The 12,431-nt window shown below is 43.5% G+C and overlaps 1 protein-coding gene across 7 annotated transcripts in view; it reads right to left on the reverse strand.

The window, feature by feature from the left end:
* SMYD3 (SET and MYND domain containing 3) overlaps window positions 1-11,624 on the reverse strand; it is a 783,945-nt gene extending 772,321 nt beyond the window's left edge. For 3 of the 7 annotated variants that reach the window (XM_023549332.2, XM_003411021.4, XM_064276779.1), the window contains exon 1: window positions 11,402-11,624. In XM_023549332.2, the coding sequence (XP_023405100.2) occupies window positions 11,402-11,565 (164 nt within the window). In that variant the 5' untranslated portion in view covers window positions 11,566-11,624. The remainder of the gene's footprint in view (window positions 1-11,401) is intronic. The other 4 variants (XM_064276777.1, XM_064276778.1, XM_064276776.1 and 1 more) reach the window with 4 other exon arrangements.
* Window positions 11,625-12,431: the final 807 nt, after the last annotated feature.

Raw genomic sequence — 12,431 nt, forward strand, 5'->3', positions numbered from 1 at the left:
GTATTCCATAAGATGGCTTTTAACCAGTCTCCTATTAATGGACATTAAAATTATCTTTTTTTTTAGTGACCAAAATGCTATGCTAAATATCAATGGTATTTGTATTTCTGTCAGAATCCCAAACCAAAACTAAACCTATTACCATCAAGTCAATTCCAATTCACAACAACCCTATAAGACAGAGAAGAACTGCCCCACAGAATTTCCAAAACTGTAATCTCTACAGAAGTTGACTGCCACATCTTTCTCCCACGGGCCCACAGGTGGGTTTGAACTGCTGACCTTTTGGTTGGGAGCTGAGCGCTTTAACCACTGCACCACCAGGGATCCTTAGAGTCCCAAAATTAGGGTCAAAATAAGTCTTCAGTTTTGACAGGTGCTACCAAATTGCCCTCCAAAGGAACAGTACCAATCTGTACTCTTAAAACCGGTGTATGAGCACTCTGTAGTCCATAGATGTGCTTACAAGGAACATAATAAACATGCCCCTAGAGTTGTGAGAATTAACAGAAGCACTTACAATCACTCCTGGCATTGCTCAGTAAGTGATAATACCCAAAAAAAGAAAAAAAAAAAAACCACTGCTGTCAAGTCAATTCCAACTCATAGTGACCCTATAGGACAGAGCTGAACTGCCCCATAGGGTTTCCAAGGAGCAGCTGGTAGACTCAAACTGCCGACCGTTTGGTCAGCAGCCGTAGCTCTTAATCACTATGCCACCAGGGTTTCCTAATAAATACTAGCTAATAATATTCACTCATCATCTATTGCATTTACAAGGAAGTGGAAAGTGGGTCTCTTAGTTCTCCTTCATAAGCAGGCTCAATTCCCATTCCTTATTTGGCCATACCCAATTTGGTGGAACATCACTCCTTTAACTACTAAAAAAACAGAACCAGCCCAGAGCTGGAGGATGAAATGCAAAAACTGAGTGGGACATCATCACTGAAAGGCACTAACTCCATGCCTTGGTTCCTGGACCCACATATACTGGCGGGTTATAAGAAAACCTGAACCAAATACTGTTCCCTGATTCACAATACATACCAGAGGACAAACCCCTAACCTCTCAAAATGAACAAAACTTAAGTCTATTGTTCCAGAACCCAAAACCAGTGCCGTCGAGTCGATTCCGACTCACGTGTTCTAGAACCGTGGTTCTCAAAGTATTGTCCAGGGACCTGTGGGGATTCCTGCAGCCCTTAGGATTCCTGAGGTCCACAAAGTCAAACAAAAACTACTTTCATAACAATACTACGTTTTTTTTTCTTTTGTCTTTTTCATCTCCATTCTCTCATGAAAGTACAAAAGTTTTTCAGTGGCTACATGACACATGATTTTGCAACACATTGAATGCAGAAGCAGTTATAAGAATCCAAAGATTTAAGTCAGACATAAAAGAGAGAGGCAAAAATGTAAAAAAAAAAAAAAAAAAGCAATCTTTTCTCACTAAATTTTCTTTTGTTTTGGGAAATGTAGTTTGGGTCTTCAAAACCCATGTAAAATTGTAACAAATTTATTATTTTAAAGAAATATTTTTAAAATGTATCTGCTTTAATTTCTTATGTAGTAAATACCCATAGATATAATCCATAAAAACAAAAGCTTTTTGGAGTCCTTAGTAACATTTTTTTTCAATGCCTCCTATGAAATCCTTTTGAATAATTTTCAACTGTGTAAAGAGGTCCTGAGACCAAAAAGTTTGAGAACTGCTGCTCCATAAAACCAGCTGTCTCCAGTGACAGGGTATGTTCACAGACATTAGCCCATTGCTTCAATTATCTATGAAAGTCAGAGACAACCTCTGAGGAAAACCACGATACTACAGAAGATTTTCAGGTCTCAGAGATGGTAGCACAGGCAAAGAAATGACAGGTAGAGGAGACAAACCTAAGCACAGAAAAAATGGGTATTCCAATTAGATCACTGGCCCCTCCATGATAAAAGGGTAAAAAGTAATCAACCTGACACTAGGTAACTGGCTGGTCCTAAAGATTTATCATCATTTGGGAACTCAGGATTATTTACTACTGGTAGGAAACTGGGCACCTCGTACCAGTAGAAGCCACAATGGCCACAGAGAGGGAACGTCTGTACTGTTGAGTTCCAGGCATAGCCTCCATGCCTACCCCCATAGTCGCTCTGTTATTGCGCCCTTTGAACAAGCACTTACTTCTATCCAAAAAGCAGTTATCCTGTCTGATTAAGAATGTCCCCCTGCTGTGGCATTCACATGGACCAAATGTTTTCAAGCTCAGGGCTGTCATATAGCCCTTTCTCAAACCTTCTTCCAGAATAAACAGGAATTTTAACTTCCACTTAAAAAGAAAAAGGGAAGTCACATTCATAGCGTCCCTTCCCAACCTACCTTATTATTAATCCTTCCATCTTATTTTATTCCAAGTCCTTGACCCTCAGGTAAACCCATTAGCCACTGCCTAGAAGTCTTCAAATAGTGACTTCAAGCTATTTTTCAGGTTTCCTAATCCTAGGGAGAGTATGTGCCTAGTCCTCTGACCTCAGGGCATCCCAAGGAAGAGACTAAGAATGCAACAGTTCACTTGCACCTGGTGCTGACAAGCTCACAAAATCAGGTGTAAGCCCAAGCAATGTATTGTTGCCTTTTATTATTTGAACGAGGGTGAGTCCCTTCATGTCTCTACTAGGCACTTTCTTCTCTGTTGTTGTTGTTAGGTGCTATCGAGTTGGTTCCAACTCATATGACCCTACAGGACAGAGTAAAATTGCCCCATAGGGTTTCCAAGGAGTCACTGGTAGATTTGAACTGCCGGCCTTCTGGTTAGCAGCTCTTAACTACTGCACCACCAGGGCTCTGCCTTTCTTCTCCAACAACCCTTAAATGTTGGGTTAGGAAGCCAATGTGAGACTTTCCCCTTTGCTGAAACTATCCATTGCATGGCCTAATATTCTTGGTAGCTTCATTTATTTACAAAACCCACCTAATACCTCAGCCTCTCAGTTCCCTGATTATTTCAACAATCTTTTCTTAGCCCCAACTTTAGTCACCTTTTCCTATACGCACAACCTTGCTGTACCAATATGTACAATACCTCTAAAGCGTGTATGTCAATGCGTCCCATTCTCTGTCCACTCTAACATTCCTTGAACCACATTAGGACCTCTAAACCATTGACCCCACCACTTATCACTGTCCATCACCCTCCTCATAGCCTCATTCCTAGCTTACAAACCATGGTCCATGATTAAACCCTTCCTTACCTCAACTTCCCTTCCCCTCTCTCCTCCATCATACTAACCTGGCAATCCTAGGCAAATTCAACTCTCACAGCCAAGTAGCAGACCACTGGTAGAGAAAAAGGCACTTTCTGCTGACTGATCTCACTTTAAATAAATAAATACCAGTTTTAATGGACCTAGCACTTCTAGCAATATTACTACATTTCACGAGGCAATTTTGCTCCTCTCTACTAGAAAAATATTTCAAACCTTCCCCTAAGATGAGTCATTTAGCAACCACTTCCCTAATTGTCTTCAAATCTCTCAATCACTACTGCTGTTACCTTCTCTGGCATCTCTTCTTACCCATATTTGAAGGTATTCTCCTGCTGTAACCCACGTTCAGTCCTTGGCCAAGCTGGACTCCATCATCTCACCAAGGAAGTGTTTCTTTATTGCCTGGTCACATTTACTCACACTGCAACTCAAATGTAGTTGCTTCATTTTCTATAATTGATCTGTCTCTAGAACATGGGCTTTTTTTCTATAATTAATCTAATCTTCCCCACGAACACCCATTCTAGTGAACAGCTAGGAAACTTGAAACCTGCCGAATAATATCTCAATCTCTTCCAGTTAATATTCAGACATTCAACTCCTTACCAAAAAAAAAGCTGATTTAAATTGTTGCTTTCAGGTAAATTTTTCTTCAGGTGAGGCTTATGAGATATCCTGGAAATAATGATGGCAAGAAGACCTTGGAACTGTGGTATCCCTCTGGATCCTCACTAGTCTCTGCTACAGAGAGATGATCAGGTCCAATGGCCAGACTGCGCCATCTCACCTTTCAGGATCATAGTTGCCCCCATTCATGGTGGCCATCATCCTGACCTTTAGCCTATAGTCACACAGTCCTTTGTCATGATACTTACTGTTTCACAAGACATCTCAGCAACTCCACATCCCTCACAGTGGTATGGGAGCATTTTGGAGTCCCCTGGTACCATAAGCTCATCTATCTAGTCATTTACTTCTACCACTGCTGTGCTATATAGCCCTCAATGTTGGCATAGCAGCAAACCGCATAGCTGTCTCCCCTCAAAATTTCCAGTAAGGTGCAGAGTCAAAGACCCTTTGTTTTTTGCTTACCCCTCAACCCATCTAACACTGCCTATTCTAACTCCAGAACTTTGGCCAGACAAGGTCAGGACACATATCTCACAATCTGTTTTTCCTATCTCTGTCCCCCTTTTTCCCACAATCCACCGGGGTTGAAAGGGACAGACTTTCCACTTTCAATTCATTCTCCTTCTTCCTGGGAGGCACTAAGTCTCAAGTTCACCTTTAACAATGGCAAAGATATTCTCTTTGCCCTACAGAAGAAAGTACCTTTAGAGTTCACCAAGTGTAGTTCTTGATACAGAAGCTGAAGGCAACATGGAACCAGGGCTTCAAACAGGTTCTTTCCAGTTCAAACCCCTGCTGAGAATCTGAATTTCTAACAAGTGCCCAGGTGATGCTAATGATGCTGGTTAGGGACCAATTCTGAGAACCACTAGTACAGCCAAAATCCCAAACCAAACCCGTTGCTGTCGAGTGATTCCGACTCATAGCAACCTACAGGACAGAGTAGAACTACCACATAGGGTTTTCAATGAGTGACTGGTGGATTTGAACTGCTGGCCTTTTGGTTAGCGGCTGAACTCTTAACCACTGAGCCACGAGGACCCCGCTAGTAGAGCAGTGGTTCTCAAAATCTATTATTCATGAGAATCACCTGGAACACATCCAAACACCTTGAGGGACTGAGTTACTGGGACAGAGGGCTAGGGACAATGGTCCCTGGGGACATCTAGGTCAACAGGCATAACACAGTTAATAAAGAAAATGTTCTACATCCTGCTTTGGTGAATAGTAGCATCTGGGGTCTTAAAAGCTGCAAGTAGCCACCTAAATACACATCTATTGGTTCCATCACGTTTGGACCAAAGGAGAATAAAGAAAACCAGAGACACAAGGACTAATGGACCACATTAACAACAGCCTCCCACCAGCCTGAGCCCAGAAGAACTAGATGATGCCCAGCTACCACCACCAACTGCTCTGACAGGGATCACAATAGCAGGCTCCAGACAGAGCAGATGAAAAACATAGAACAAAATTCAAATTCACAAAAAAAGACCAGACTTACTGGTCTGACAGAGACTGGAGGAACCCCCTAAACTATAGCCTTCAGACACCCTGCTAACTCAGCACTGAAGCCACTCCCAAAGTTCACCTTTCAATCAAAGATTAGACAAGCCTATAAAACAAACAGTAACACAGGTGAGGAATGTGCTTCTTAGTTCAATCAAGTATACAAGACCAAATGGGCAAAACCTGCTCAAAAGCAAAATGAGAAGGCAGGGACAGGAAACCCAGACGAATGGACATAGGGAACCCAGGGTGGAAAGGGAGAGAGTGCTGACACATTGAGAGGATTGCAACCAATGTCACAAAACATTTTGTGTACGTATTTTTAAATTAGTAATTTATGCTGTAAATTTTCTCCTAAAACAAGATAAAATTAAAAAAAAAAATCGTGGGGATCTTGTTAAAATGTAGATACTGATTCAGTATATCTGGGGTAGAAATACAAATTCTCAGCAGGGGTTTGAACCTCTGCTCAGAACTTTAGAAAACCAAAGATAAACATACAGCGACTTAAAATTTCCCAGAATAGTACCTTTTCACATCTTCAACAGTTTGCATCTCCTGTGTGCTAGGCCCAGAGACACGAATATTTTAAGCTTAGGTCACTACCTTAGGGAGTGAGGAGACCTACAAATAATTACAATGGAATTTAACATGCTCCATCTACCAAAACAAACAGAAAATAAAATATAAGCAAGCCCTTTGTCAACCTATCTTTCCTAGCTCCATCAAACTGAAAATGCATGCAACAGCAAGGAAAGAAAGAAAAAAAAAGCAGTTGCCATTCAGTGATTCCAACTCATGGCGACCCCATTTGTGTCTAAGTAGAACTGTGTTCTATAGGGTTTTCAATGGTTGATTTTTCAGAAGTAGATTCCCAGGCCTTTCTTCCAAGATGCCTCTGGTTGGACTCAAACTTCCAACATTTCAGTTAGCAGCCAAGCACATTAACTGTTTATAACACCTATGGACTCAATGGCAAGAAGGATAATATAAATGTCACAATTTCATTTTCATTTAATCTTTCTCCAATTTGCATACTTCATTTTTTTCCATTCATGAAAAAAAAAAAAAGAACCAATTCCTTATTGAGGAAAAAAGTAACAGAAGCCATGAAATGAGTTTAAGTTTCTCTATTGTAAATAAATATGAACTGAAGCACTACTCAAAAAGCCCAAGACCAAAGGAAATCAAGGAAAACTTTATGGCAATAAATATTTGGAGACTAATGAAGTAACCACAGTAAACATCTGTTCTATTTTGCACCCCCCAGAACTGTTACATAATTGTTACAAGCTAATGTTTTCATTCCATTACTTCATTCAAATGGAAGGCAGCAATAGGGCAGGGACAGCTAGGAGGGAAATTCTGTGGGACATTCATACTACAAACTAAGGGCTTACTATGTACTAGGCATTGGGGCTGTAAAACTGAAAGATGCCATATGTATTCTCAAGGACTTTGCTATTGACAGTGGACACAGAGAGACAAATTTTACTTACAAGATACAAGGAACACAGAAACTGTACCCTCTGATGATGGATCTTCAACAGTGGTAGAGAAATGCATGAAACAATGGCCCAACCTTTGCTTTCCCTGATGCTATTTTCGGGCTGCTGTGATTCCCAACTAGGCACTCCAGAAACACCACAACCACAGAAGCAGAAGTCTTCAACAGATCACTTACTACCACAGTACTAGTGGCCTATATCCTGATAATCCATATTAAGTACAAATGCATTTTTTGCATAAAGTACTAATAAGCAGGTATCTTTTAATATGAAAAATCCATTTGTTTTAGTGGTTTATTTATTTATTTATTATTATTTTTTTGGATGCTGGCATTTACCTATATCCCTTTTCCCGTGTTTTTTTTTTTTTTTTAAAAAGTCATTGCCATGGAGTTGATTCCGACTCACGGCAACCCTACGGAAGAGAGTACAACTGCCTCATAGGGTTTCCGAGGAGCTATTAACCACTGGTGCACCCAGGGCTCCTTCCCACGTTTATGTTTCATGATTTCCCCACTGTATGAATACTGGTAAGAAGCAGAGCCTGCTTCCTATGTTAAAAGTTGAAAAGACCAAAAACTCACCTCCTCAATTTCCCTTGCAGGGGGCTGCAGACAGGAACATAAACGCAGCCAAGCCAACACTAAGGACTTTGAATCAGAAGTTAATACCATAAAAAAGCGTGGCTGACAGCACGCTTCCCGATAGTTGCCTCAGTAGCAACAACCAGTTTTCCAAGCAGTAGCAGCAGCGGCAGCCGCCGCCATGGCAGCATCAGGGTCCAGGGTCCAGAGTGCTGGTGGTACACACGGCAGAGTCCAGTATTATCAGGCAGCAGAAGGGGTGCCCTCCCCACTCCCCCAAACACCAATGACTTCTACAGTGCAGTTCTGACTGTGGAGCTTCCCTTGGTTTCTGCCCACTTCAGAGCCTAGTTTCTCCAGATCCTACAGCAATGTTGAGGGAACTCTCCAGTACCGTTTCATGAGATTCCTTTTTTTTTTTTTGCTTAAATCACTACAATTCTTACAAATAAGAAAAATGTGTGGTAGACAGGATTAATGAAGGTGCTATGATAAATCAAGAGGCATTCCTGTCACAATAGGTTGTGTTTGTGTAGTTTATCTTGGCAATTGGACAATTCGTTGGGTCACATGACCCAAATTCAGCTCTGATAATTCAGTTACAGAATTCAGTATCATTTATTCATTCTAAAACTTTTCTATTCCGAGTACTAAATAATTTGATAGTATGATTTTATCTGCAAAATGACCCATATCTCCACCATCAATTAATATTATACGACTTAAGAAACAGTTTTCTACTTTAGACCACATCCACACTCTGGATAGACCCCAAAGCATTTAACAGGATGAAAAACCCAACCTTCTGTAATTTGCACAAATGAGAATCAAGGATCTATGATTTTAAATGCCGAGGGCTTCAGGAAAAAGGCAAGTCTTGAAAGGAATGAATTGTTTTCAATCACATAGTTTCTAAAACAAAGATATGGCTCTCTCCCAACAACACGTATTCTTAAATGCTATCTTTACTTCAAGAAGCAACAGATACAATTATATGGTAAGGTTAAAATGTAAAATCAAATTAATTCCCCAATTACAAACCAAATCAATTCAATTATGAACCAAAGAAGGATGTTGTCACATTAATGGTAAAGCTACAGATCTGAGCTTTGAACTTACCTCCCCCCTCCACCCACCCCAATCCCAGACTAATAGGTATGGTGGTTGTTATTTGCAGCCCAAACGGCTCTGCCCATAGCAACTCCACATACAACAGCATGAAATGTTACCCAGTCCTGTGCCATCTTCACAATAGTTGGTGAGTTTGAGTCCACTGTTGTGGCCACTGTGTATTTTGAGTGCCTTCCAATCTAGGCGGTTCATTTTCCATAACTATATCCAGCAATATTCTGTTGTTATCCACAGGATTTTCATTGGCTAACTTTCAGAAGTAGATTGCCAGGCCTTTCTCCCTAGTCTGTGTTGTCTGGAAGCTCCACTGAAACTTGTCCACCATGCGTGACTCTGCTAGTATTTGAAATAACAGTGGCATAGCTTCCAGCATCATAGCAACAAGCAAGCCACCACCAAAAAAACAAAACCGAACCCACTGCCGTTGAGTCGATTCCAACTCACAGCAACCCTACAGAACAGAGTAAAACTGCCCCATAGAGTTTCAAAGGAGTCCTGGTGGATTCCAACTGCTGACCTTTTGGTTAGCAGGGGTAGCACTTAACCACTATGCCAGTGCGGTTTCCCAAGCCACCACGGTAGGGCAAAATTATGATGGGTAGTAGAATGATAAACAGAGAAAAGATTGAAGTTCTCAAGGATTTCATTTTATTTGGATGCTCAATCAACAGCCATGGAAGCAGCAGTCAAGAAATCAAATGACGCATTGCACTGGGTAAATCTGCTGCAAAGGACCTCTTTAAAGTGTTGAAAAGCAGGGATGTCACCTTGAAGACTAAGGTGTGCCTGACCCAAGTCATGGTATTTTCAATCACATCATATGCATGTGAAAGCTAGACGGTGAATAAGAAGACCAAAGAACTGATGCCTTTGAATTGTGGTGTTGGCGAAGAATATTGAATATACCATGGACTGCCAAAAGAACGAACAAATCTGTCTTGGAAGAAGTACAACCAGAACGCTCCTTAGAAGCAAGGATGGCGAGGCTGCGTCTTACATACTTTGAACATGTTGTGAGGAGGCATCAGTCCCTGGAGAAGGACATCATGCTTGGCAGAATACAGGGTCAGCGGAAAAGAGGAAGACCCTCAACGAGGTGGATTGACACAGTGGGTGCAAAAGCAAGCTCAAGCACAGCAACAATTGTGAGGATGGCGCAGGATCCAGCAGCATTTCGTTCTGTTGTGCATGAGTCGGAACCGACTAGACAGCACCTAACAACGACAACAGTAGGATGGGTGTGGAAGAGCAGTCAAAATGATCCCACTCATCTCAAACTGGAAACAGAGCTCTTTCTGGCACATAATAGAAACTGAATAATATTTGTTGATTGAATACAATGTGACATAGTTACATAAATTTCTTTCGCAAAGCACTTTACACTGGCACAGTGCTTCAAGGTTTACAAAACACTTTCACATGATGTCTTGCATCTAGATAGGCAGTGAAGAGTTAGACTTGCCTGCAAAACCGTTAAGTGGCAAAGAACACCATCCTACCCCAGTAACTTATGTGCCCTTACACATTTTTTTGCACCTCTATTTCAACCCTTCTGAGAGCACTCTATTACACTTTATTATCTCTCTTACTTGATCTGCCCTCGTCCCGTTTATCTTCCTATCCCCAGACCAAACAGTCCGGACCATAAACAGCAATTACAAAAACAGAAAAAGGGCCAAACCCATTGAGTCGATTCCAACTCATAGCTACCCTATAAGACAAAGTAGAACTGCCCCCATAGGGTTTCCAAGGAGTGCCTGGTGGATCCGAACTGCGGACCTTTTGGTTAGCAGCCGTAGCTACTAACTTCTCCACCCCGGTTTCCAAGTAAGAAACCAAATCCCGTTGCAGCCGACCTTGTAGGACAGAGCAGAACTGCCCTTTAGGGTTTCCAAGACTTATAAATCTTTATGGAAGCTGCCACATCGCGGCGGCTGGTGGGTTAAAAAGCCAACCTTTCCATTAGCAGCCGAGCGCTTAACCACTGCGCCACCAGAGCTCCTTGGACCATAGGCAGTGCCCAGTAAACACGAGGATTCATCCGCGCCTCCAAGCCCCGTCTGTGCCCCGTGGAGCCTCAGCTGTGAGCCTGATTTACACCTACTCCTTTTCTCACCCATCCTCGCCCTTCACCTGTGATTCCCACAGCACCACCAATGAAGCCCCACTCAGCCCACAGACTTTTTGTTTCTCATCAAAATTACCCACGACCGCAAAGCCAACTCTTCAGACAGGGATTGGGCTGGACTATGGGATAGAAAATGATACTGGTGAGGAGTGAGCTTCTTGGGTCAAGTAGACACATGAGACTCTGTGGGCAGCTCCTGTCTGGAGGGGAGATAAGAGGGCAGGGGGGGTCAGAAGCTGGACGAACAGACAGGAAAATGGAGAGTGGAGGGAAGGAGTGTGCTGTCTCATCAGGGGGAGGGCAAATAGGAGTATATGGCAAGGTGTATGGAAGGTTTTGTATGAGAGACTGACTTGATTTGTAAACTTTCACTTGAAAAAAAAAAAATTACCCACGACCCAACGGTTCCCCTGCCTGCCCCACCGGCTCCCCCAGTTCCTACCCCAGCCGGGGGGCAGTGGGGTGCGCGTGCCCAGCTCTGCCCTGCCGAGCCCCTCCGCCTCACCCGGGGGGCGACGGGACCGGGCTGTCACCGCCACTCGCCCCGGGAGCACCGCGTCCGGGAAGGCGGGGCGGGCACCTCGCAGGGGCCCACCTGCCCGCCCGCCGCCCCGCGCAGCTCGGGACCCAGGTGGGCGAGGGCGCCCCGTCCGTACCCGAGCAGGCAGCGGTCGCAGACGGCGCCACGACTCCCCTTGCACACCGTGTACGCCAAGGGATCCGAGCGGAAGAGCAGGTCTCCGGGCCGCAGGGCCGCTGAGGCGCGCAGCCCGTTGCCCCGGTCGGCGGTGCGGAACTTTTCCACCTTGGGCGCCTCCATCCTTTCGCAGTTCCCGCAGCTCGGAAGTCTACCTGGTCCTGAGTCTCCGGGGCGCCGGGGCCGCGCGCCTGCGCCCTGCGCGCGCACGTACCCGAGGGGCGGGGCTGGCTGCTGGCCTCTGAGCATGCGCAGACTGCGTGCAGGGCGTCCCGCGGAGCAGGGCCCGGGGGTCTCACCTGGCGGCTGCGGGCCTCTGTCGCCCAGGGCGGCTCTGCGGAGGCCACGTCGTTGCGGCTCTTTATCTTCCAACTTTTTATTATGAAAAATTTAATGTTTACGAAAAAGTTGAAAGAACCCTCCCTCTGAATCCAACCATTCTAAGCGTTTTGCCTTTTCTGCTCGTTCTTTTTTCTCTTTATACGGATGTAAGGTGCGTGTGTGTGTATACAGACACATACACATATGTTGTTGAACCATTTGCAAGTAAGTTACAGACACCGTAACATTTCATAACTAATACTTCCCATGGTTACATTTAATATTTAAATACTTCAGCAGGCAGTTCCTCAGAGTAAGAACAGTATCCTGTAAAACTACACTGTCTTTGTTACATCTATGGAATTAACGGTTCTATAGTTCTACTCTGTTCTATAGGGTCGCTATGAGTCGGAATTGACTCCACGGCACTGGGTTTTTGATAATATCAAGCAAAACCTGTATTCACTTTAAAAATGCCTTTCCTAACTGGGTTGTTCTTTTTAAAAACCAGGAGGCAATCAAAGTTCACACATTAGCTTTTTGATGACCTTGATTCTTTTAAAAATCCAAGCTAGGAGTCTTGTAAGACCTCAAACCTGGTTCTCCAACACTCTTTGACAAGTCTGTGTGCAACCCTCCAACTATTTAGTAACTTTTATGCTTAAATC

This window comes from Loxodonta africana, chromosome 25 (assembly GCF_030014295.1).
Source record: "Loxodonta africana isolate mLoxAfr1 chromosome 25, mLoxAfr1.hap2, whole genome shotgun sequence".
In the NCBI taxonomy this organism is placed as follows: domain Eukaryota; kingdom Metazoa; phylum Chordata; class Mammalia; order Proboscidea; family Elephantidae; genus Loxodonta; species Loxodonta africana.